Source organism: Pelodiscus sinensis, chromosome 3 (genome assembly GCF_052426305.1).
Source record: "Pelodiscus sinensis isolate ZL-2025 chromosome 3, ASM5242630v1, whole genome shotgun sequence".
Lineage (NCBI taxonomy): Eukaryota > Metazoa > Chordata > Testudines > Trionychidae > Pelodiscus > Pelodiscus sinensis.
The window spans coordinates 91,091,264-91,116,964 of record NC_143054.1 but is presented as its reverse complement, the minus strand read 5'-3'; the positions used below and the strand labels follow the sequence as shown (position 1 = coordinate 91,116,964).

Genomic DNA, 25,701 nt, shown 5'->3' with positions numbered 1-25,701 from the left:
GGTATTGGGGAAGGGTGCCAGGGGGTACCAGGACAGGGTGCTGGGTAGGGTGCAAATGGGTGCTGGGGCAGGAGACTGGGTGCCGGGGCAGAGGACAGGGTGCCAGTGGGTGGTGGGGCAGGGTACTTTCAGGGGTTTGGGCAGGGGGAGGGGACAGGGACCAGTACCTGGGGATCCTGCACCTGCACGCCAAGGCCCAGGAAGTGAGTGGGCTGCTCCCCACAGCCCTAAACAGTGGCACGGTACCTGAAACACTGGTTTGTTGTGTAGCCTGATGCCTTCCTGTGCAGGCTGGGAACAGAGGGGATGAGGAGTCCTGGACTACGCCTGCTCCAGCCAGCGCATTGGAGACTTTATTCCCCTCTGCCTTGGGGAGTGGCAGGGGGAGTGAGAGTCCCAGACCACGCCAGCCCCAACCAAAAATGCTGGTCCATCACGTGCTGGGGACTTTGTTCCCCTGCTGCCTTCTTGCGCACGGGGAAGGGGTTGAGTGTCCGGGACTGCGCCGGCTCTGGCTGCTCAGGCAGCACATGCTGCTATGCGGAGGGGAGGAGTAAGGCGCAAGCTTCTTGAGCAGTTGTGGTTGGCGTGAGCTGGGATTCCCCCTCCCCCGCAGGCAGGGAGCAGGGGAATAAAGTCCCTAGCAAGCTGGCTCCAGCTGCTCAGGCAGCGCGCGCTGCCCAGGCCGTTGGGGATGGCATGGTCTGGGACTCCCCGTTCCCACTGCCCGAGTAGCTGCTGGAGCCAGCATGCTGGGGACTTTATTCCCCTGCTGCCAACCACAACTGCTCGAGAAGCTTGCACCTTACTCCTCCCCTCCCCGTGACAGCACGCAATTCCCATTGGCTGTTTGCCTGCAGAGGGCAGAAATGCTTCCTTCCCCCTGCCAGATGGAGCCTGTGGACCAAATACCTCCCTGCCTTGCCTTGATTGGGCCTAGGAAGCTCAGGGCTCTCTCCCCAACGTGAAGATACAGAGGCAACAGCATGGGGGGAGGGTCAGGCTGCATGTAATCATGCACATTAATCGTTAAGCCCAGGCTTACTGGTTAACATCCTTAGAGAGCCCCAAGTCCCATGGGCTAGATCAAGGCAAGCTGCTGGTACCCGGCCCATGGACTGTAGGTTCTCCATCCCTGTTGTGTAATGATCAATCGAACATGACTACTGTTAGAGCTGATTGCATAATTTGCAGATAGAGAATTTTGGTCCTTTGCTTTCAAAAAAGGATTCAGAAACATCAATAGCCTTTTCTTCTCCAAAATTTTATTAGACATTACTAGATGACACCATATAACCCTCAGCATGCAAGTAAAGAAATTGCACTGTGTATACCATCACACAATCCAGATGTTAACACTCAGAACACTCTCTGCCAAGATTAGGTCTGGAATAGGTGGAGTACATTCACATTTTTTTAACAACATTCTCCAGTTTCATCATGAGATAGTTTCCTTTTAATTCCTCATAAATAAAGGACATTAGAATATTGATGAACGTCAAAGGGATGCATTCAATGAAGCACAATAAGCTTCTGACTTCTGAATTTCACCCACAGCATATACACCAGATTCACTGGATACTTTACTCAAAATGCCTACGCAGTAAGTGTGACTGAATTTAGCAAAGTGGAACAGTACAGTGACATACCTATAAATGAATATTAGTGAGGTATCATTTGAAAATAAACTGTTAAAAATTTCACTTAATTTCAAAAGATCCTGTCCAGCAGGACATTTTTCCTTATTCTCATGTTTTTGTACATGTGTATATACAACCTGTGTCTACATGTTTTTGAACAATTCATTTCAGTATTAGTTGTACATTCATTAGGACAAGTTTAAACAGACACTACTCAGACATTGTACAGAAGAGGATAGAGGACAAACACTGTCTATAGGCCATGAAAAACAAAAGGCACTCAAAAGAAGAGGAAAAATATTAGTTACAAAACATTGACACAAATTGAAGCAATTGTGGTAGGAGCTTATTCAGTAACAGATACTGGGATAATTCTAAAGTATCAGTCTGAAAGGTAGATTAGTATAAAAATCAAAAATCAAAAACCAAAAAACCCTACTACCTAAAATTATCTGTTGAGGTTTTCTTTTGTCAAATTACTATAACAGAAGTTTAGACTAACATTCACAAATTTGGTATAAGACAATCACTCTTGCTACAATTATTTAAAATAATTTTGCTGTGTAATGTAATTTTCAAATAACTGACAATTCTTGTTTGTATCTCAGTATTTTAGTTGTCTGAATGTTGCATGGAAACAGAGGAATGTGCTTTTAAAGAAACAATGTTACACAAATGTATTATATATTTTGAAAGGTTTGTGGATTTGTTTATACAAAATAAAATCATACTTTGCGATTACCTACAGATACCAAATTTTGCATAAACAATCCTGCCACTTAAATTAGCTGAATGCACTACTTTTTACACCAGAATAGGCTGGGTGAGAGGTTTGAATAATTATTTTTGTTTTTCATTGGAAAAATAGCCATGACTGATTACCATTCATAAAATATTTGCTAACAAAATTAAAATTGAGTCACCTATTCAACTGTCATTTTAGTGCAAAGAAAATTTTCACTGTTACAAATCACAAAATAATTCAAATTAGTATCATTACAGAAAGAGTAATGGAAGCTTTATGAGTTTCTGATTTAAATTTACTATGTATGGTAATTATTCAATAAAATGAATAATGTTTGAAATTAAAATCCTACAAATGTAAACCTGTTCTTTTATTTTCCTTTTGCAAACACATTAATAAAAAATTATATTACACATATTTAAACATTCCTGTAAGTGTAATATATACAAAATGACTTTGCCCATCAACTATGGCCTTCACCTGTTAGTACTCTGTTTTTCCTAGAATAACTGAAGTGTGATGATACATGGTCTCATTCATTAGATTTTGGAGTACTTACATTTTGGTAAATTTAATGCAGGAATAAAGTTATTGGTCTAACAAGGAAATGGCAATTCAGTAAATTTCACTGAAGTGAGACTCTCAGTCATATTCCCTGTTCTTATTAACTCCAGAATTGTAAAATGTTGGAATTAAGACATATTTGACTGGATCCTAGTTAAGTACTTGTAAATTTCTTTATTCCCACCTTCAGTTTGACTTATAATTTCTACAAAGATTTTCCTTACTGTTATGAGAAACTTAATGGCACTGGATGAAACATCTTCCAGAATTCTGTAATTCAGAAATTTCAGTAGCAGGCAAATTTCTGCAAAACAAAAATCCCACCATCTTATTTTTGGTCAGACTAGACAGAGTGTAGAAAACAGTTTATAAAAGGAAGCCTATTAATGACCATGGTTTCATAAATAAATAATTTTCCAAAACAAGCCTGAGTTTTCATCTAAATATCAGATTGTCTACAGTATTTTTTTTAAAACTGATGATTTTCAACAGTTCAGAAGAATCTACAAAAATTCAGAAACAGAAATTATTCCTTACTTCGCCACCACATTTAAAAACACCACAAAAAACAAAACATCAGTAACTTGTGTGGTACATGACAAATTAGCACTTCACACACACTAAAATATAATTCATACACTCTAAATCCTGGCCATCAATGAGGTTAGTGGGATGCCAGAATGTCACCAAACATTTTCACAGAAAGGAGAAAAGACATTGCAATCACATCTTCTGCCTTGAAACTGACAGGGACAACTAATACTGACCATACTGAGTGAGCAGCATCAGTTTCACATTCACTAGAGTCTTGTCACATGAGTCTCTAATTCAGGGTAACTTTTAATATATCATCAGTAACAATTAATACAGGGTTAGGGGGCAGCTGCTCTTCTCGCTCTCCTCCCCCAAAATGGCCTTTAAGCCATGTGTGTGAAGCCTTTTCAAGCATATTATAGAACTGCCAAAAAAGATGGATGACAATTTTTAGAGGGAAGTTTCATGCCGTCATCATGGAGGGTCAAGTATTAGCCAGGATGTCTCTTCAAACATCCTTGGATGCTACAGATACTGCAAGCCTGCCCCACCCTCACCCAGCAATAGCAGCTCCTGTCCCATGTAGATAGACCTGGCTGCCCATTACAGGAGTTGCACCATGACATACACAGGGTCAAGTGGTGTAACAACCCCATGAACCACTTTTCACAATGCCACTCATTCAGATTTGGCATGGTTGCTCCTCTGCCATGAAAAGGTAACCAATCTTGAAGGTGCTGTGACCCCATGGTGCTAGGTTGCAATGCCTAGAGTAGGGAGCTAGGCCCAGCCCTATAAGTCAGAAGCCACAACTGCCATGTGGGGGGAAGGGGTGGTGGTGGCAGGCTTGCTTTCCAGACCCCTTCCCCCACATATTTATGGCCTCCTTCATGCACCTCACAAGGATCAGGGTTGTAGTGCCAGGATGGAATGTGCTGCTGCAGGAGGTAGGTGTCTCCTCAGTTGGACAAGGAGGCCATGTTAGATTAGGAGTATATCCTCTGAACAGGGATTTTCCATAAATGACCCAATGCTTCCTTGTCCCCAGGTTTCAAAACCTGGATCAACCACTGACTTTCATCTAAAATTTGGCCTGAAAGGTTGTATGAAAACCCACAGGTACTTTTATTAAAAGACAAAATGAATACTGACAATACATATTTAGATGCATTTGTAGAAAAGGAATGGGAGTGAATAGCAGATTAAAAATCAGAAAGGCAGGATTAAGATCAAACAAAATTGAACAGGATAAACCTAAAACCAACAAATGGTCTGGTAGCATTTTATAGACTAATAAAACATGTAGATGGCATCATGAGCTTTCGTGGGCTCAGCCCACTTCAGATGACCCATGAAAGCTCATGATACCATCTATATGTTTTGTTAGTCTATAAAGTACTACCAGACCATTAGTTATTTTTAAAGTTTATTCTGTAAGACTAACTCGGCTACCACCTGAAGCTTCTGAGAACTGAATAGGTTAGATTACTTTTCCTATTCCTAAATATCCCAATTTCAGAGCAACAGACTTTTGGCCTAAATATATCTATATGTAAGCAATAAACTGGTTGGATTTTCCATATGGCTCTTTTATAAAGGAAAACTCAACTGACTGAACCAATAAGGCACTAACATAGGTTAATACAAACAATGTCAACACACTAAATCAAAGCTGAAAAACAAGTGTTATATCCACTTTTCTCATTTTAATGGCCTTTGTGTTTCTCTTTGTTGAATGGCTAAGAGACATATTACAGCATCTTATTTATGTGTGCAACATTTCATTTAAAATGAAATTTGAAGGAATTGCTTATTTAATGAATCCAAGTTCTCTCTTGCCACAGCATTCCTACTACTGCATATAAAGAGAAGAAAGTTTGTCACTTTTTTCACTGAAAATAGAATCGGCACCTATGCTGTGAATCATGTTAGGAGCAGGAGCAATATTTTCATTTTCTCATTGTACATGATACTTATCTACATTACATACAACCTCCCTATTTTATTTCAATTTTTTAAAGAAATATAATTTAGAATGCCAAAGGAGACATTGATAATTTGTTTTTAAATTTTTCCTTATAAATATATCCTCCTTTTATAGATCTGAAGTCTACTGAGTTATATCCATGTAAACTAGCCTAAGATCGTTCTCTCTTTAGGGGGCATTACTATTAAACCGAGCAATATTATCTAATGATACAGATCTTATCATACAGATTGGCCCTCCCTGGTCCAGCAACCTCCAAGCTGGGACTACACAGACCCCACTCTTCCGGTGCTCTTTGGTTCAGCAACATCTGTGGCCTGGTTGCCAGACCATGAGAGTCCCAGAGTTGGGAGGTTCAACCTGTATGTACTATAATCCCACGTGATACTATTTCTATATATAAAACAGCATTAACTAATAAAATTATGCATCAATATGGTCTCTAATGGTCAATTTTATATGCAATTATTTCCCTCTTTAGTCCCTTTAACAATCAGTTTGTGAATTAAGAATATGATTACATCAAATGTATAACTAGCAATAAGGCAAACATTATGAGATGGCACACAGACTAAAACAAATTTACCTCTTTGTCCTTGCGATTTCTGCATCTGAAGCAGGAGAACATAGATTGACATGAAAAATTCTTAGCAATGCATTTTCTGTGTAAAAAAAGGGGGCTCTAGATTGAACCTGCTTGACTTCCCCTGGAGCTTGGATCAAATATGAATGCATTTCTTGATTATATCAGCAATTTACAAGCAGCAGTGTTCATATTTTAACAGTTTGTTTTGACTGTTTTTTCATTTCACCTTTTTTTCCTTTGTAAAATGAGGCAAGTGAGGAATCACATTAGTAACACTATGCTGAGATAGTGATAATAAATAATAAAAATAATGCCAACGAAGTATCATTTGTCATCTCACTGTTTTCCAAGAATTTCCTTCTTGCCTATGTCCGGTCTTCCACAACATTAATGCCAAGAATGCAAAGAGCTGGCATGCACTGATGTTTAAAAGGCTCTTGCATATACTTTTTGTTCAATTTTTTTTAAGTGTAAAATGGGTATTTCTCTAATAATTTACAAATAAATTTCTGCCATTTTGACTTTGATCCACATAATTTCAAATATATTGTTGTTTCTCTCACAAGCCAAAGAGAAAATGAAAGGGTTTCTACTGCACTGTATTCAATATTTTTTTCCTAATTACCATTGAGTACTGAGTTCATATAATGAGACTTACAATACATTTTATGGGGAAGGATGAGATATTTAGACATCCAATTTTAATTTTCAAGGAAATAAGTAATTGTACTTATTCACTCCCATGGTTCAAATACATGATGTATTCATGATTCTATGCTTCCTATTCCCTACTGTAGGTAGTAGCAAGGATTTTACTGCCATATCAAGAAGAGCATTAATGATTAATGCCTTGTTACTGCTAATGTTTCCACTTTTTACAGAAAGAGAATATACATAGCTCTAAAGCCTTTACTATTACTTGGATTGACATGGAAGAAGTCCTGCAAACAGATAGTAATTTTGTTGTAGGTGCTGTTTTTAAAGGAGTCACAATGTATTATGTGTATGAAAAGTGGCATGAAAACTTACAAATATATTCACACTTTCAGCTCAAATTTATTCTTATTTATTTTAATGTTTAAGTCAATTTACTCCTGTGCAAGTAATGAATCACTGCAAAATAAAAGAACTAATGAAACTGGGTTCTGAAAGTTTTTTTTATATAAATAATATTTCTACTAACAATAGGTAAAATATCAAAAAATATTAGCAACTCAAACTACTAGTTAGTAGTCTTTAAGTTTGTCCCAAAGTGTGATATTCCCTTTTTAAAAACAATAGAAAGCTGCTGGCTTCAGTTCCTAGAACTTACTGATACGGGTCCGCTGAATAAAGCAGGTTTCAAAAAAATGCCTAAATTAGCATATGTGAAGTGGTTAACCAATATCTCAAAGAGAAAAATGGCGATGGACTATTACAAGTCAACAGTCCCTTAGTTTGCAACCTTACATAGAAAGCAATGTGACCAGAACAACCATTGTTAGCCTCACATCCCTGCCAAAACACATAAAATCAGTGCTAAACCACTAAGAGGTTTTGATAGTCAGAAAAGAGATAGGATGCTTTAGAAGAGTGGAGAGGACAGAAGCCAATCTGAAAAATTCTGCTCTTACAGAAGTTGTAAAAAAGTTGTTGTGTTACAATCCTTAAACATAACTTCATGTAACTGGGTGAAAACATTGTGGATCAAGTTAATTATCGGCATAAAAATGGAAGCAACTTCAGTGACTCCAACGGAATTGTACCTACAGCAAACACTAGCAGCAAATTTGGCCTATTGCAACTAAAAGGCTACATGAAGAAATAATGAAATTCTCTTCCAATAAAGTGCTCCTGTAGGATGCTTCCGATCAACAAAATTCGAAGTGATCTAAAATATAGATTTAAGTTCTAATGGCCATGGTTCACATTTACAACTTAGAATTATACAGCCATAATCATGGCCAAGAATTATAAATGGTATAAGATCCATTCCAGAAAGAAATGCGACAAAATTTAAAAGTTCAAAGCTTATAAAAATGATCCATTTTGACACTGCATTTGAACAAATTTCCCCAGGTACATTTGGCAAGAGAAACCATTAAACTCTAAGAATCATTTCATTCTCTGCTTGTATCTGTAGGGATTATCAGTCCTCTGTAACAGAGGGATACTGTCCTGAACTTTTTTTTTTTTTTTTTAAATATCATACTAACTGCTGTGATTCACTGGAAAAACAGACAGCCCACTGATTAAACAAAATTCATAGTGGCAAATGATTTTGAATATTGGCAATATTCACTTAACATTATAGAAAAATTTAAAATGTCACATTGTCCAACCTTCCATAAGCAAGGTGAACAGATACAATAAAAAAAACCACACACCATGTCATCAAAAGCTGTGCAACAATCAACTATTTATATATTATAGAAAAAAATGAACTATGGACAAGATCTGCAACCCCTGCTGTCCAGAGGTGATTTGAAAGTGCATTTGTAATGACTTTAAAGCTGTGACTGTACTGTGCTATATATTAAAAAAAGTGATAAAATTGCAATATAAATATAATTTTTGACGTTGAAAAGGAAATGTTATAGTCGACTGTAGGACAGGATTGCTATACAGTTATTGACTCAATTATACTCCCACCTTCCAGTTGCATAGCCATTCTTAATGGCCAAGAGGAGATAATTTGCACAATAACTGTAGTTATTTTCCAGATTATACAATATGCAATTCCCTGCACAATCACTGCAGGGTTACACAAATGCCTCCATTTTGAAAGGCTATCACATCTAGAACTCTACAACATAACTGTCATAAATATGGGTGTCTCAGATTCTGGTCCAGGTCTCATCTTGTAACCTTACCTTGTTGTAATAAATACAATTTCAATTATACTTTGAGAAGGAAGGGAGGGGACTAAGCCTTCCTCAAGGGGCAAACAGCAGCATGGGAGAGAATTACTGGGAAAACTAGAATTAGGTAAATTGGCACATGGCAATGTTTGAACTCCCCTTCCATATGTTCACAACCAAATCACTAGCCATTCAGAGAGCAAGATTAAAAGGGTTCTTTTCCATACAGCATTAATTCAGGGGTTTCTAATAACTCTAACAACTATATATAAGGCTAACTCCTTCTGAGTTTTGCCCTCAAATAGCAAGGGAGCTATCAGCTTGAAGATAAGTAAAAAGGGCCGTATTTCCTCTTCTGACAGGACAATTTGTCAAGGGACAAAAACGAGTAAGTTTTTAAGATGTCTTGTGAGTGGTAGGTTGCTCCTCTTCATTGAAGAACAAAAAAGATGGCATCCAAAATCCACAGATTCAAGAAGATCAATACGAGGCCAGAGCATTCCACAGTGAAGTCCAGGACCTCTGCCTATCTTGGTTTTATCAGGCTCTGCAAGTGGCACCACTACAATAGAGCTTATACTACTGGCAGCAGATGCTGAGGCCTACTTTTAAGGAGATCTTCTAATTGCAAGCTAAGGCTGTATTATTTTTTCACAGGAATCTCTACAGTGGGCAGTGATCAGGTACTGAACTGGCTTGCCTCTCCCCAATTACCCCGTGGAATCTCCATTTGAATATGGCTCTTGGTATGAAAGAGCACCTCAAATGAAAAACAGTCTTGTCTATTGAAGCTATTTCCCAGTGCTGATTAGATCTGTGAATCCAGCATACTGTAACATGAAACCTGTTTTTAGAATTATTCAAATGGCAAACAACTTATGTTTTTAATTAAAGTGGTTTACCGATAAAGGTGGAGAGGAACTATTGCCTAGTAAAGAATGGTGTAATGTAGGTTTTATTCTGTATAAATTACAAGTAAAAATATTTTAAGAGGATGAATGAAAAGCATTTATCAGTTTCCCTACCATAGTAGCTAAATAAATTCTATTCCTTAAACTGATACAATTTATGTGCATTAGAAATTGAGAAACTACAGATTTGTAATTAAAAATCAAACTCTTAAATGTATTTCCCAGGAAATTAAATGACTGTTTACAACTCACGAATTTATCAACATACAATAGTTAAACTTGTTAAGTAGTCACATTTGAACAGTTGTCAATTTGTGTGATAACGTATATTTAAGCAACTGGAAAATAAAGTCATCTTTCTGATACAGTATTTAAATTTGTAAGATATCTTTTATTTAAGAAAAAGTAAATCATGGAACTATAAAGTGGGCAAGTCATCCAGGACTGAATCTCTTACCTCTCGTACAAGAAAGCACAATCAATTGTTCCTATCATTCTTTTGGAGAGGGAGCATACAAAAGATCTCATCTTTATAAATTCATTAGTACAATTTTGTGTAATTTTGTTATATGTACAAACAAAATGGAAACTTATTTGATTGTTTAACTTGCCTAGATGACATAGTATTTGTATGGATTGAGAGATGTTCTTTTGTATTTTTTTTTTTTACCTTAATGGCACGTTTTGTGTTCAGAAATATTTTTTCTGATTGTAAAACAAAAAGTGACTGGATCTATTATCCTATCCACTAACGTGGAAATGCATGCTCCTCGTCCCATTCTCTCATCTTAAGATCTTACTTGCATTCCGATAAGAAAATCTGAAGTTATTTCCTCAAACCTCCAACACTGGAAAAAAAAAAAAACCCCTACAAAAATAGGTTACACAATGCAAGAATATTTCAAACATTTTTAAAGAGCCATGAAGAATAACTGAATCATTCCACTGTGTAACCAATTACAGAAAATCTTACTCAATATAAGTAAGATATTCTTAAATGAAATAATGTATTTGACCCTGTTTTGTAGTCTGCATTGCAAACTCTCTCTATATTGTAAGGTCTGAAACTTTTCTAAATAATACAAAAATATCTCCAAAGAGTGATTTGACTTTTAAAAGAAAGGAATAAAAATCCCTGAGTAATCCAAAGACAACTGATATGTAATGCTTCTGAAAACAGACTCACTTAAACTAGTTTCAAGGCAGCTGACAACTTTCAGATGCTACCAAAGTAAGGGACAGATGTGTCAGAGCAGATAGGATTTTAAAAGCTACATAATAGATATATTTTAATTGGAAATCCTCTACTTGGAAATTAGGTAATTGCCTCAGCAAAACTCTCTGAAAAGGTCCAGTTTCCACAAACACTGCAGAATCTGCATACCTTTAAACTGAAAAGTAAGATGAACAGAGGTGCTGTTGGATCCATCTTGGCTACCATTATATACTTGTGCACAGTGTTTTGGTTAAAAAAAAAAAAAGCAAGCTGGCTAAAGCCTGTAAGTAAGTCAACACTAGCCAACTACAGTAAGCTGACTTGTGTTGCCAAGTAAACAAAATCCACTACAGTTTCTTCCACTGAGGCTTTGAAGTATACACACTACTGCAGGAGTAAACATGGATCACTAAACTGCTGTTATATTCAGGTTTCAGCTTTTCTTTTTAAGGATATTGGTGCAAAATACATACTCTCAAAATCCTATGCTGCATTTGGGTGCAATCTACAGTACCTACAGGCTTTCATGGAGACTAAAAAACAACATATACAGATACCTGGTTAGATGTGGCCAGTTAATACGGCCACTTTAAGTAATCTTATTCCTTTTATTTCCTAAAAGGCTGACTGATGTTTTATGGGAAAAAAATGGTATTTTTCTTTCCACCTCCTTTCATGTTTAGACATTTTAGTTAAATACATCTTAATTTCTTCTTCCTAACATTTTAATAAAAAGATTCAATTATATTTGCACAATAGCAAGATAGTGAGATTGTGTGTGTGTTCTTTTTAGTTCTAGTAACTTATTCCTAAATTTTAATTACAGTAAAACTCCAGTGGTCCGACATCCAATGGTCCGGCACTCCTGATGGTCCGGCACCATCTGGAACCCAGAAGTGCTCCAGGCAGCAGGACAATTGGAGCTGCTCTGCCCCCGGCTTCCCTGAGTCAGCCGCTGGTCAGTTTCAGCAGCGGCTGACTTGGGGAAGTCTGGGGCAGAGCAGCTGGGGTGCTGTCGGGTTGATCCCACAGCACCGAGGGGCGGCGCTAGGGGACCAACCCGGCAGCACTCGGACGCCTGGGGCAGAGCAGCTGGAGTGCTACCGGGTTGATCCCCTAGCACGGCCCCTCAGTGCTGCGGGACCAACCCGGCAGTACCCCAGCTGCTCTGCCCCAGGCGTCCCCAAGTCAGCCGCTGCTGAAACTGACCAGGGGCTGACTCGGGGAAGCCCGGGGGGGGGAGGGGAGGGGAGAGACGACAGAGCAGCTGGAGTGCTCTGCCCCACTGCTGGTCAGTTTCAGCAGCAGCTGACTTGGGGAAGTCTGGGGCAGAGCAGCTGGGGTGCTGCTGGGCTGGTCGCGCAGCACCTAGGGGGGCATCCCCCCCACTCCACACCAGATCCCTCATAGCCCCCCCCTTCCGATAGTCCAGCATATTTGATGATCCGGCACCCCCTGGGTCCTAAAGGTGCTGGATTACTGGAAGTTTACTGTACATTGTTCGGATTGCAACAGACTGTGAAAAAGCCAGTTAGAATAATATGATTTTAAGTTAGAAATAAACCTCTTCAAACAAAGTTACTATTGTCACAGTACCTCAGCCAAGTTAAACACCAAGGAAGAAAAACACAAAGTATGGCATACCAACAGTACTGTTTCTACCTCCCTGTCCCCACGTGCTGCTTGCTCCTATCAATGAGACATTGAATCTTTTAGGAATTGAGCTGTCTCCTTAAACATATGCTGTTTGTGTAAATATTGTCAGATTGAATCTTCATAATGTAGTAGCTTGCAGTGCATGTGCCAAAATACAAATTAGTTTTAGCTCCGCCATGAAAATAGATTCTCCTACCCATTTCCCCATCTCAATTCAGTGAGTGCCTAAAAGCAGAAAGGGCAACTAATACAGTATTGGTTTCTTTAGCCAAGACAGATATTTCTTTTTTGCTGAGAGGGGCTGAAATGCTGTTCTTTCTTACAGAATTAGGCTTCCCAAAATCGTTTCTTATATTGCTAACATATAATTTAAACTACGACAAATATCATTGACTTGGTTCTTCCCATAATTTTCCTCCTTACTTCCCTTTGAGGCACTGATATTTTGGCAGTGGCAACTCCTGCCACATCGGTGATTAAACTCCCTTATCGGCTGGTAAAATTGGCAGATAATGTAACCAGTCGTCATCTTCTAGCATCTGATTTTACATATTGGTATGTTAGACAGAACACTTTGTGATGAGAAATATTTACAGAATTAGACTAACATCAGACTAGGCTCTTCGCTGTACACCAGTGGTCCCCAACGTGGTGCCTACGGGCGCCCGCCAGGGCATTCGTGTGTGCCCGCCGACAACCTGGGCCAGCCCCGCCCCCGGTGCACGGGAGGCGCCGGCCTCAGGTGCGCGACATGCACCGGCGCTGGGTGCGCAGCGCTCGGGCGGCCCCAGCCCCGGGGCACATGCGGGCGCTCGGGCGCGCGGTGCTCAAGCGGTGCCGGTGCCGGCCCCAGGCGCCGGCCCCAGGCGCGTGGCTCGGGTGGCAGCGCCGGCCCTGGGCCCACGGCACAAGGCACTCGGGCGGCCCCAGGGCACATGCGGGCGCTCGGTGCTCGAGTGGCGCCGGTCCCAGGCGCGTGGCTCGGGTGGCAGCGCAGGCCCCGGGCCCACAGCACAAGGCGCTCGGGCGGCCCCAGCCCCGGCCCTAGGGCACACGCCGGTGCCAGGTGCAAGGGAATCCCAGTCCCCTGGTGAGCCCCCGGACGTGGGCGCCCGGGAGCCTCTAAAGGTTGGGGACCACTGCTGTACACTAAAAGTCCAAAAACTTCTAGGCATTTCCCCTGAAAGGTCTCTACAGAAGTGAAATGGAAAATGTTAACAATGCTTTCTTCACATGACAATCAGTAGAGTTGTGGCTACAATACAGACTTTGATTGTCCAGGAAACAAACTTAGATCTAAATCTTTAAAAATAAAATAAAAACATTTAAAAAGCAGCAGCTGGGGAGTCCATCTTGTTTGGAGTGCACCACTGTAAGAGGCATTCTGGTCAGCAGTAGTGTACTGTGTGGAGGGAATATGGCAGAAAGTTCTCGTTCTTTTTCCAGAACTGAGGCTTCAGAGCTGTTAACCAGCACTATATTGCTCTGTCACATGCCCTTACACAACCAGCTCAGTTCAGGTGAGTAAGGTCCATTCTTACCAGGGCATACCTGTCCGTGACCTTTTCCTCTGCTTTTTACAAAGGCAATAGATAGGAAACACAAATAAACCTGCCAAAAAAAAGAACATACAAAATTAAAATAGCATATTATGAAACACTAAACCATAATTTCTCAATGTTTGTGCATCTGCTGAAAAACAACCACCACCCAGTATTCAAATACTGTTCTATAAATTCCAGACAAATTTTAAATGGTTATGACATTTAGACTAGCATGGAAAATATTGATCTGCAATAGCCTATTGGTTAACATTTCTTTATCTTTCATTAGTGTGGAGTTTTAAACTTATTATTAGACTTGTGAAAATCTTCTTAGAGAGAAGGTGCAACAAAATACAACGGAGTATTTTTCATTCATGCCTTGTCTAGACCAGGATTTAAATGTGTGATGTTTGTCCGTGTTATCCAACATGTTCTAACACATTGATATTTTGCTTTAAAACATGCTCAGTTTGGTCGTGTTGAAGTCCAGGTTCCTCTCTCTAGACTTGAATTCAATCACTTTATTATGGGCAAAAGCAGCATGTTTTATCTTCACATCAACAAATATGTACTAACATCACACCCTTGAGTTGATCTTTGAAGCATTTCTGTAAAAAGCAAGCTATTCAATAAACCTGACTCTGTTTAAGTGAAAAAGAACAGTTTGTTAGAAGAAGTACTTTTCAATTGAAATTGAAATAGTAGTGTCATACATTTTGTCCATACAAACTGGTTAGGAAAGATGTGCTTTTCAGAGACTACTGCTCTATCGTATCATAAAGAATGTCTCCTGAAATCATTACTCCTAGCTCAGTATATACCCTAATGAACTGTCAAAATACAGATGTTGAAATTACTGGTGTAGAATGGTTTACATTACAAATATTAAGATTACTTTTACACTATGCTATTACCAGATGTTGCCATAATTACTTCAATTTCAGAGATTTACTATATATAATCAACATTTCTTTTTAAAAATGCACATACATTACTTTTCAGGATTATTTGAGTTGTCTGATCATAGCTAGGCCAAATTTACACTTAGAAATTTGCTATTATACCTATGCCAGTATATAGCTATACAAACCCCTCTTAATACAGAGAATGCAATATAGCTTCAGTACAATATAGCTTGATACGCAAAATAAACTTTACAAGAAAAACACATTTAGTAAGGCATTTGATATGGTCTCACATGATATTCTTATCAATATAGTAGGCAAATATAACTTAGACGGGGCTACTATAAGGTGGGTGCATAACTGGCTGGATAACCACTCTCAGGGTACGTCTACACTACAGTGCTAATTCGAACTAACTTAGTTCGAATTAGTTAATTCAAACTAAGCTAATTCGAACTAACGCGTCTAGAACTAAAAACTAGTTCGAATTAGCGTTTTGCTAATTCGAACTAGCAAGTCCACATTGAGTGGACCCTGAACAGGGCTTAAGGATGGCCGGAAGCAGTGCCGGCAGGGCATCAGAGGAGGACTTAGAGCGTGGAGATGCTGTCTCAGGCTAGCCGAGGGCTGCGCTTAAAGGGTCCCGACCCCCATCCCGGACAGACAGTTCTAAGGGGTGCCCCACTTGCAAAGCAGTCCTGGCTTGGATTGCCCGGAGTACCCACACTGGGCACATCACAGAACTCGGCCATCAGCCCGGCTGCACTTGCCGCAGGCTGCCATCTGGGGAGAGGGGGCAATCGGGGGGCTGCAGGAGAGCTTCCACCCCCAGAAGCCCGCAGAGCCAGCCCAGTCCTCCCCATCGGGGGCTCGTACCCCATTCCTCCCTCACCTCCTTCCACTTACCCTTCCCTAGCCCCCCTTCTTATTGATGTACAAAATAAAGATAATGTGTCTTCCAACACTGACTCTGTCTTTATTGAACAAAACTGGGGGAGACTGGGAAAAGGAGGTGGGAGAGGGAAAGAGAAAGGCTGGGAGAGGGGAGGGCAACTAACATGATCAGGGGTTGGGAACAGGTCCCAGATGAAGAGAGGCTACAGAGACTGGGACTGTTCAGCTTAGAAAAGAGGAGACGGAGGGGGGACAGAATAGAGGTCTCTAAAAGCAGGGGTTGGGTGGAGAGGGTGCATTCAGAAAAGTTCTTCATGAGTTCCCATAAAGAAGGACTAGAGGACACCAAAGGAAAGGAATGGGTAGCAGGCTTGAAACTAGTAAGAGAAAGTTGTTCTTCACAAAGCAAAGAGTTAACCTGTGGAACTCCTTGCTGCAGGAGGCTGTGAAGGCTACAACTAGAACAGAGTTTAAAGGGAAGTGAGATCAAGTCATGGAGGTTGGGTCCATGGAGTAGTCTTAGCCAGGGGGTAGGAGTGGTGTCCCTGCCCAAGGTTTGTGGAAGGCTGGAGAGGGATGGCACGAGACAAATGGCTTGGTCACTGTCTTCGGTCCATCCCCTCCAGGGTCCCTAGGGTTGGCCGCTGTCGGCAGACAGGCTACTGGGCTAGATGGACCTTTGGTCTGACCCAGGACGGCCATTGTAAGCTCAGGGCTCAGGGTCGGGGGTCTCAGTGGACCCCCTTGATTTTCATGCACACTTGCTCCTGGGTGGCCAGGCTGGCAGCTCTCCTGCCCTAGACGGCCACTTTCCTGTGCCTAGTGCGGAGATCGTGGACGAGGTCCACGATTTCCGCACTAGCCCAGGCGGGTGCCTGCCTCTTGTGGTCCAGGGCAAGCTCCTGGGAGCCGCCAGCCTGGTCCCGGGAAGAGGGGGTGGGCTGAGGGACATCGGGTGGCTGGCTCGATCTGTGCCAGGTGCAGGGTCTGCTGGCTGGGTGCTGGCCGGCTTGCACCTGGCACGGGCACCGTAGCCAGCCCGTGCCCCTTTAAGGGGTCCAGGGCCGGGAGGGGGGCATAGAGTTTCCCTGGTGTTGGCTAGAGTGGCCACCAGGGAAACCTGGGGAGGGCTAGCCTCCCACTAGTTCGAATTAAGGGGCTACACACCCCTTAATTCGAACTAGTAAGTTCGAACTAGGCTTAATCCTCGTAAAATGAGGTTTTCCTAGTTCGAACTAAGCGCTCCGCTAGTTCGATTCAAATTCGAACTAGCGGAGCGCTAGTATAGCGGCTATGAATGTTAGTTCGAACTAACGTCCGTTAGTTTTGATCTGAGGAAGTGGGTCTGGCCCACGAAAGCTCATCATCTAATAAACCATCTTGTTAGTCTTTAAAGTACAACATGACTGCTTTTTTTGTTTTACCAGGATCGGACTAACACAGCTACCTCTGTTACTGATATAAACTCTTTCATACTGTGATAAACTACATCCATGCTAACAGAGGTTTTATTCCTGTAACTATACTGATATAGTTTAAGTGGCAAAATGTTCTAGTGTAGACAAGCCCAAAGTATAATTCACTGATAAGAATTTGTTCTTTTTAAATAACTGGTAGGCATCCGTTCTGTATAGGAAAACATAATTATAACGCATTGAGATTCTCATATAGAAACCATTAACAACATGCAAACTGCTTTAACAAACAAGAATCACAGAAACATGCCTGTGAGGTATGTATGTAATTTGTGCCTCCATGTATGTATTTCTAAAAATGGCAATACTGTAGGCTGAATAAATTGCTCAAAGTCATGTCAGGTCAGTGGCAAAATCAGGTTAGAACCCAGAAGAGCAATTTCTGATTCTCATTTTCCGAGTAATCTTTTGACACGATCACTAAGCTTCAACTGCATGATACTACTGACTACTTAGACTTACCAATTTCATTTTTCGCAAAATACAGAATAGTTATTACATTACATGAGTTCTTACCTATTACAACAGCTATAGCTCCCAGCGCCAGTCCCAATACCAGTATTAAGGGTGCAATGAGCAATTTTCCAGCTGAAAAAAAAATTAAAAATTAGTTACTTTACTTTATTATCTTCCTGGCTACTCAAACACATTTAAAAAAAATCTAACCTCATAGATAAGAACATAAGACCAGCCATATTGGGTCAGACCAAAGATCCATCTAGCCCAGTATTCTGTCTTCTGACAGTAGCCAATGCCAGATGCCCCAGAAGGAGTGAACAGAAACAGGGAATCAAGAGATTCCTCTCCTGTCATCCATTTCCGGCCCCTGACAAACAGATGCTAGGGACACCATTCCGACCCATCATGGCTAATAAGTACTGATGGACCTAACCTCCATGAATGTATCTCACTCTTTTTTGAACCCTGCTAAAAGTCCTGGTCTTGGTGACATCCTCTGGCCAGGAGTTCCACAGGTTGAGTGTGCTCTGTAAAGAAAAACTTCCTTTTGCTTGTTGGCTTTAAACCTGCTACCTCTTAATTTCATTTGGTGACCCCCTAGTTCTTATATTATGGGTACAAGTAAATAACTTATCCTTATTCACTTTCTCCATACCTGACATGATTTTATAGATCTTTATCATATTCCCCCACTTAGTCTCCTCTTTTCTAAGATGAAAAGTCCCAATCTTTTTAATCTCGTATTATATGGCACCCATTCCAAACCCCTAATCAGATACTTCTGATATAAAACTGATTTTTGGACATTTTGGACGTTCCCCTTTGGAATACCTTTAACTCCAATGAGAGGCCATTAGTAAGAACCCAGTCTTCTTTTGCTCTTCGTGCAGGCTAACCTCTCTCTCATGCACCCCATACCTGAGTGCATGGATCAGCTTTCACAGTGAACCTGCATCTATTACCAGTTCTAATTTTAAGACATTTCAGAATTAAAAGCAGAATGATGGGCATGGACTGCTCAGTATTTTTGGCATCCTCTGGGAAGACTCCAGAAGCCCTACTACATTCACCACACTACTATCCCTAGGAAAATGCCCATCAAAGCAGACATCACTCTGGGGCTTGGGGGAGTTAGACCCTGATCCAAAATTGGGAACCCAGTACATAGTCAGTAGCAGCAGCTCAAAACAGACCTTGTCAACTGATAGCTAATTTAAGGTTTGACCCATTGCATTTTGAAAACAATGGTAGCACTCCCATAGGTTTTCATGATGCAGGGCCAATCCCTAAGAGCATCTAAGACTCTTTTCAATCAATAATAAATTTAAAAAAAAAGGTATAGCTCACAGGCCTGGGTGAGAAGAGCTGTGATGAGCAGACCCCACAGATGTTACCCCATATGAGTTGTTATTTTCAGACTGGTATTTTTTAAGTTTACAGCTTGTAGAACTGCATGGAGGGACTGAGCAGCCAAGATGATTTCCAAACAGTAGCAATTTGGATCAAACCAGAACCTGTGCAATACAATTATTTTGTCTTGCTGATGCAAACTGAACTCTTGAAACAGGGATAGTTTCTCTCTGTGTGTTTGCACAGGATGTTGCAACAAAGGGGCTCTGGTCCAGCTGCTTGAAAATGTGAGGTGGGAAGTAAATGCCAAGTGTTTTGTTGTTCTTAATGCTCCTATAGTTCAAATGGAGATGTAAATTTCAATAAATCCGTAAATTAGGTCATGCCATTAAGACATTACCTCTGGAAGCAATAATCCCACTAATTTTTCCCCATGCATGTGCAGAATGACTTTTGTTATGTGCATCAATATGGAGGTGATGGTGCATATAACAAAATTGATTTGGTGGGGGTAGGACCGAGAGGTCCAGAGTGTGAGAGAGACCAAGGCTGGGGCAGAGAATTGGGATATGGGAATGGTGAGGGCTCCAAAAGGGTGTGTGCCCAGGGATGAGGGGTATTGGATGCTGGCTGCCCCGAGGCTATGGAGGGGAGAGAACTCCCTCCCCCAGCTATCTCCCTGGCTGTGGAAGCTCTGAGAGCCAGAGCTCAGGGGGGGGAAAAGGAGTGTCTCCTCTTGCTTCTCTCAACCCATAGAATCTCTAGGGCTGGAGCTGAGGGATAGAGGCCTGCCCCTGCTACAGCCCTAAATACCCATGAAACCCTCGACAGACTGCTGTGTAGCTTCAGCTATTTCCACACTGGGAAGGTTCGACAACAAAAGTGCTATCGACATGCAAAAGTCACCAGAATTAAAATTGGTCAAACAGGTTTTTCTGCGTCCCACTGTGGACATTTTATGGCACATTGCTAGGACCCTGTGGACTGATAAGAGTGAAACAATGCACAACACAGTGCAGTGCTGAGGGAGAGCAGAGCTGATCCTTGCGCTTCTTGGGATTTTGACATAGCTCTGTGAGCTCTCTGTGCTAAAGAATGTAGAGAAGTCTCACTAGCCTCCCCCTGCAGCAGCAGTCTGCCTGCCACTGTATTCCTAGCAGGGCAGAACAGGAGCATTCTGGTGATTTGCTCTTTCTTTGTTTCCCCAAACAAAGCAGGTCACTCAGCTGTCAGATACTTCCCAGAGTTTTGAAAAAAGGGAGGGTTGCATGTCCGCAGGCAGCAGATATCACAAAGCTGAGCACAGCTATCAGGGCTAGAGCACTGTGGGATACTGGCCAAAACCAGTTCTCTGAAAAACAAACAAATAGCAGAGTCCATGCTGGCTTTTTGTCAACAATAAAGGGGGGGAAAAGCAAGAAGTCTCTTGCAGGGCTGGAAGTTTTTTGTTGACAAAACTGGTTGCTCTCCCTGCCCCCCACCTTCCCAATAGTTGCATGGCAGTGTAAGCTCTTTAGGGTTGCCAGATGGTTTCAACAAAAATACTGGACACACTTTACATCACAATCTACATTACATCTTATTTAGAAAATACCGGACATTTATAGTTTCTCAATTTGTCTCCCCGAACAGAAAGCTCAAATACTGGACTGTCCGGTTCACCTGGCAACCCTAGCTTTCGTTGTTTTGTCACCAAAAGGCAAGTTTTGGCAACAAAATGTAGAGGTCCCCACCTGCAGCTTCCTGAACAGACCAGTGTTCCAAAAGATGCATGGGTCATATACCTTTCTGGACTGACTGTGCGCCGTAGGAAACACCTATGGTAGGGATGGGAAGAGAGCCTCCGTGAGCTGGATCTGGCCTGCCAAGTGCATTGATCTGACCTGTGGCTGCCTTATCATTCCCCCGCCGCAGGCCAATCAAGACCTGGGGGTGGGGGAGCATGCACAGTCTCCTCCCTGAGATAACAAGCTCTGTGCATATTTTCTATTAATGCAACGATAGACTTTCTATGAGCTTATACTGCATAGAAGGAAAGAGTTAGGTAGTACAAAACGCACATTTCTGGGGACAAGTTTGGGACAGAATTTTCTGGTGTCACTCTGCAACGTCATTCAGAAGTGGCTGGCTAAAAGCATTTATATAATTCAGCTGGGAGTGATTTTGAATGTTCTAGAGACTGTATGTGAACAGGCCAAGAGACGTAGTTCTCATAGCCAAGCAATGTGAAAGGGTCCCAAGGTTGGAAGGTTGAGAGGACGCAGCTGTTCAATTGCCCAGATTGTACTCTGTCTATGCACATTTAAGTAACTATATAGATGTGACGTTCTCCAGTGTGCATTCTCTTGGTTAACAAAAAGTAATACCAAATTAGTAAGTTGGTATATCCAACGTCCAGTTTAAGTAAAAGAGAAGCAGATATGACTTGAGTCCGCAAAAGAATATTTCTGATTAATCATATTAAACAAAAGCATAAATTGTAATGAATTCCACTGGTTAAAATGAGTCTGCCATAGCCACCAATAAAAACTGTTCTCACGATAAACAGAATGCACCAATGACACTTTATAGCAGGGGTGGGGAGACTAAAGGCTTGTGGGCTGGATGTGGCTACCGGCTGTATAATTTGGCCCCTGAGCTTCGGACTCCACCCTACAGCATTGGGGAGTCTGTGCTCCAGCCACCCTGTGGCCCTCTGTGGGGTTAGAATACACAAAATCTACTAGCCTGGGCCCCCCTAAGATCTGCATCTTTTTTCTTAGTTGGGGGCCATGTCAGTGAGGGCTCCCCATCTCCTCGCTTCTCACTTGTGTGTGGCCCCCAACTGATTTTTCTGTGGGTCAGTGGCCCTGGCCCCCAGAAAGGGTCCCTACCTCTGCTTTATAGTATGGCCTCTACACAGAACAAAAGTTAAGTAAGAAACAGCTGGTGTGAATTGGGATATATCCACTGTGTTCAAGTGTAGTCTCTACCAATTTACACCAGAAACAAAAAACAGGACTATGTAGCACTTTAAAGACTAACAAGATGGTTTATTAGGTGATGAGCTTTCGTGGGCCAAACCCACTTCCTCAGATCAAATTGTGGAAGAAAATAGGCATGACCATATATACCAAAGGGATACGATCAAAAAAAGTGAACACAAAAAGGACAAATCTAATTTCAAAACAGAGGGGGGATGGGGTAAGGAGGTAAATGTCTGTGAGCTAATGATATTAGAGGTGATAATTGGGGAAGCTATCTTTATAATGAGTAAGGTAATTAGCATCTTTGTTAAGACCCCGGCATAAAGTGTCAAATTTAAGCATGAACAACAGTTCAGAGGTTTCTCTTTCAAGTGTGGTGTTAAAATGCCTTTGAAGCAGCATGCAGGTAATCAAGTCATTGAGACAATGCCCTTTCTGGTTGAAATGGCAAGAAACTTTTTTCTTTATGATACTGTCTGACGTCCGTTGTGTGTGCATTGATTCTTTGGCGAAGCGTCTGAGACGTTTGTCCAATGTACATAGCAGATTGACACTGTTGGCACATGATGACAAATTATATTTCTGGATGAGCAGGAATATGTGTTCTTGATCTTATTACTGAATTGGTTAGGTCTAATAACGGTGTCAGCAGAGTAAATATGTGGACAAAGCTGGCAACGGGGTTTGTTGCAAGGAAAAGTTCCAGGGTTGGTATTAGTATGGTATGTCCTGTGGTTGTAGGTAAGAATCATCCTGAGGTTAGGTGGTTGTCTGTAGGAGACTATGGATCTGTCTCCCAGAGCCTCTCGGAGTGTAGTGTCCTGTTTTAGTATAGGTTGTAGTTTATTGATAATGTATTGGACAGGTTTAAGTTGGGGGCTATAGGTGATGACAAGTGGTGTTCTATTGTTGGTTTTCTTGGGTCTGTCTTGAAGTAGATGGCTTCTGGATATTCGTCTGGCTCTTTCAATTTGTTTTTTTATTTTTCCGGGTGGGTAATTGAGGTTTATAAATGCTTGGTAGAGATCCTGAAGTTTCTGGTCTCTGTCAGAGGGATTAGAGCAGATGCAGTTGTATCGAAAGGCTTGGCTATAGACGATGGATCGTATGGTGTGTACTGGATGGGAGCTGGAGGCATGAAGGTAACTGTATGAGTTAGTGGGTTTTCTGTAGAGAGTGGTGTCTAATTTACCATTGGTGATTTGTACTGTGGTATCCAGGAAATGGATCTCTCGTGTAGAATGGTCCAGGCTGAGATTGATGGTGGGGTGTAGGTTGTTAAAATCTCTGTGGAATGTCTCCAGTGTTTCTTGGCCGTGGGTCCAGATCATAAAAATGTCATCGATGTAGCATAAATAGAGAAGGGGTAAAAAGGGACGGGATCTGAGGAAACATTGTTCTAAGTCAGCCATAAAGATGTTAGCGTACTGTGGGGCCATGCGGGTGCCCATGGCTGTGCCGCTGATCTGGAGGTATAAGTTGTCCTCAAATTGGAAATAATTGTGGGTGAGAACGAAGTTACATAGGTCTGCTGCCAGATTGGCAGTGGTGACCTCTGGGATAGTGTTTTTAATTGCTTGTAATCCGTCTTCATGTGGGATGTTGGTGTATAGAGCTTCTACATCCATAGTAGCAAGGATGGTGTTATCAGGGAGGTTATCGATGTTTTGTAGTTTTCTCAGGAAGTCAGTAGTATCTAAGAGATAGCTGGGAGTGGTGGTTGCATAGGGTTTGAGAAGAGAGTCTACATAGCTGGGTATTCCAGTAGTGAGCGTGCCAATATCTGAGATGAGGGGACATCCGGGGTGTCCTGGTTTATGTGCCACTGATCTGGAGGTATAAGTTGACCAAATCCACACAAACACCTTCTGAACCACTACCAGGATTGTTCTATCTGCTTCCCAAAAATCAGCTAGACTAGACTAACACGGCTACATCTATCACTAATTTACACCAGCTGAGATTCTAGTCCAACTAATGCAAAAGTATCATGACACTGTCAATCACTATTATAGGAACATTAAATGCTGAGACCTCCTGGAGACTAAGTAAAGAAACAAACTTGAAAAGAAAAGTTTTTAAAACTCTACACCTTCATTAAATGAAGCTAACTGCTCAAGACTGATTGTCTGACAACAAGAGAGTAATTCTAAGCAAGTCCAGCTCCCGTAGTACCTCAGAAGTAGGAATTTTTCAGGAATGGAGATTGTTCATAAATCTGAACTAAACATTATGGTTGTTTTTTCACAAGAATAAAAATGTTGCTTTTAACCATCAGAATTTAAAAGAAATAAGCATAAACAATTTTCTTACTTTTAAAAAAAAGCATTAAGGCTATGATAAGGTAACATATTTCCCACGAAACTCTGCTGTTAAGTATTGGTTTGTGGGTTTGTTTTGGGTTTTTTGGTCTGCTGTCTGATTGTGTACATCTAGCTCAAAATGTGGTATGAGAGACTGGCAGTTTGTAAGTCTGGTGTTCATAACTGAAGTTATACTGTACCTTTTCATATTTTGGTATAGTTCATGATACTTTTCTTCAGGGCAAGAACTGGTACTACAAATCAACTTCAAAACATTGCAGACCCTCTGTTCCCTCCCTCCAAAAAAAATCTGTTTCTCTGCATGTGTTATTAAAATTACAGTTAAACTTAAAAGCATTGTTCTATTGAGTGATTCGGACAGATTTGGACATTGAATTCAATGTGAAACGAGTGTTTCATCCATGCGTGCACAAATCTCAATATATCTTTTAACTATGGACTCAATCCAATACCTGTATTCAGAACACAAATACAGGCAGATTAACTAGTCTGTGCAAATACTAGTTTCAGCTTCTCATATATAAGGAATCTTAGCTCAAAAATAAAGAAGCCTGGCATCTGTCTAATGAAGGTTGGACACAGAGGGTATACACTGGTTTCTGTAGTACATAAATTGTGTGAATGTATCCTGCTGAAGTAAGCACCTAATCTGAAGAGCATTAGAGGGAGTAGAATATAGATGTACAGGTTGGACCTCCCTCATCCGGCACCCTTGGGACCTGACCAGTCCCAGATGAGGAATTTTGCAGGAGAAATCATATCTGGCTCCCCTGTTATTGGCTCTCCACAGCCCTGGACCAGCCACCAGCCTCCTACCTGATTCTCCCTTGTTACCAGCCTCACTGTCCTGCCAGTCCCCCCATCTCTTTCTCTGCACCTGCTGTGGTGCGCCAAGCTCCTGGTCCCGGGGGCCAGTGCTACCAGGTTGTACCTGGCTGCCCAGTTGTGGTGCGCTGGACAGCCCAGCTGCGGGGAGCCCATCTGCCAGCCCTCCACTGGGACACACTGGTCCTGGAACACCTGTGGTCCTGCCGGACGACAAATGTTGCTGGACTAGGGAGTCCCGGATTACAGAGGTTCAACCTGTAAAAAGAACAGGCATAAA

At 41.5% G+C, this 25,701-nt stretch overlaps 1 protein-coding gene across 3 annotated transcripts in view; it reads right to left on the bottom strand.

The window, feature by feature from the left end:
- Positions 1-1,243: 1,243 nt before the first annotated feature.
- RNF217 (ring finger protein 217) overlaps positions 1,244-25,701 on the bottom strand; it is an 83,203-nt gene continuing 58,745 nt past the window's right edge. For 2 of the 3 annotated variants that reach the window (XM_075924097.2, XM_006139447.5), the window contains 2 exons: positions 18,014-18,085; positions 1,244-14,290 (listed from right to left, as the gene is read on the bottom strand). In XM_075924097.2, coding sequence (XP_075780212.2) covers positions 14,217-14,290; positions 18,014-18,085 — 146 coding nt within the window. In that variant the 3' untranslated portion in view covers positions 1,244-14,216. The remainder of the gene's footprint in view (positions 14,291-18,013; positions 18,086-25,701) is intronic. The other variant, XM_075924096.2, reaches the window with a different exon arrangement.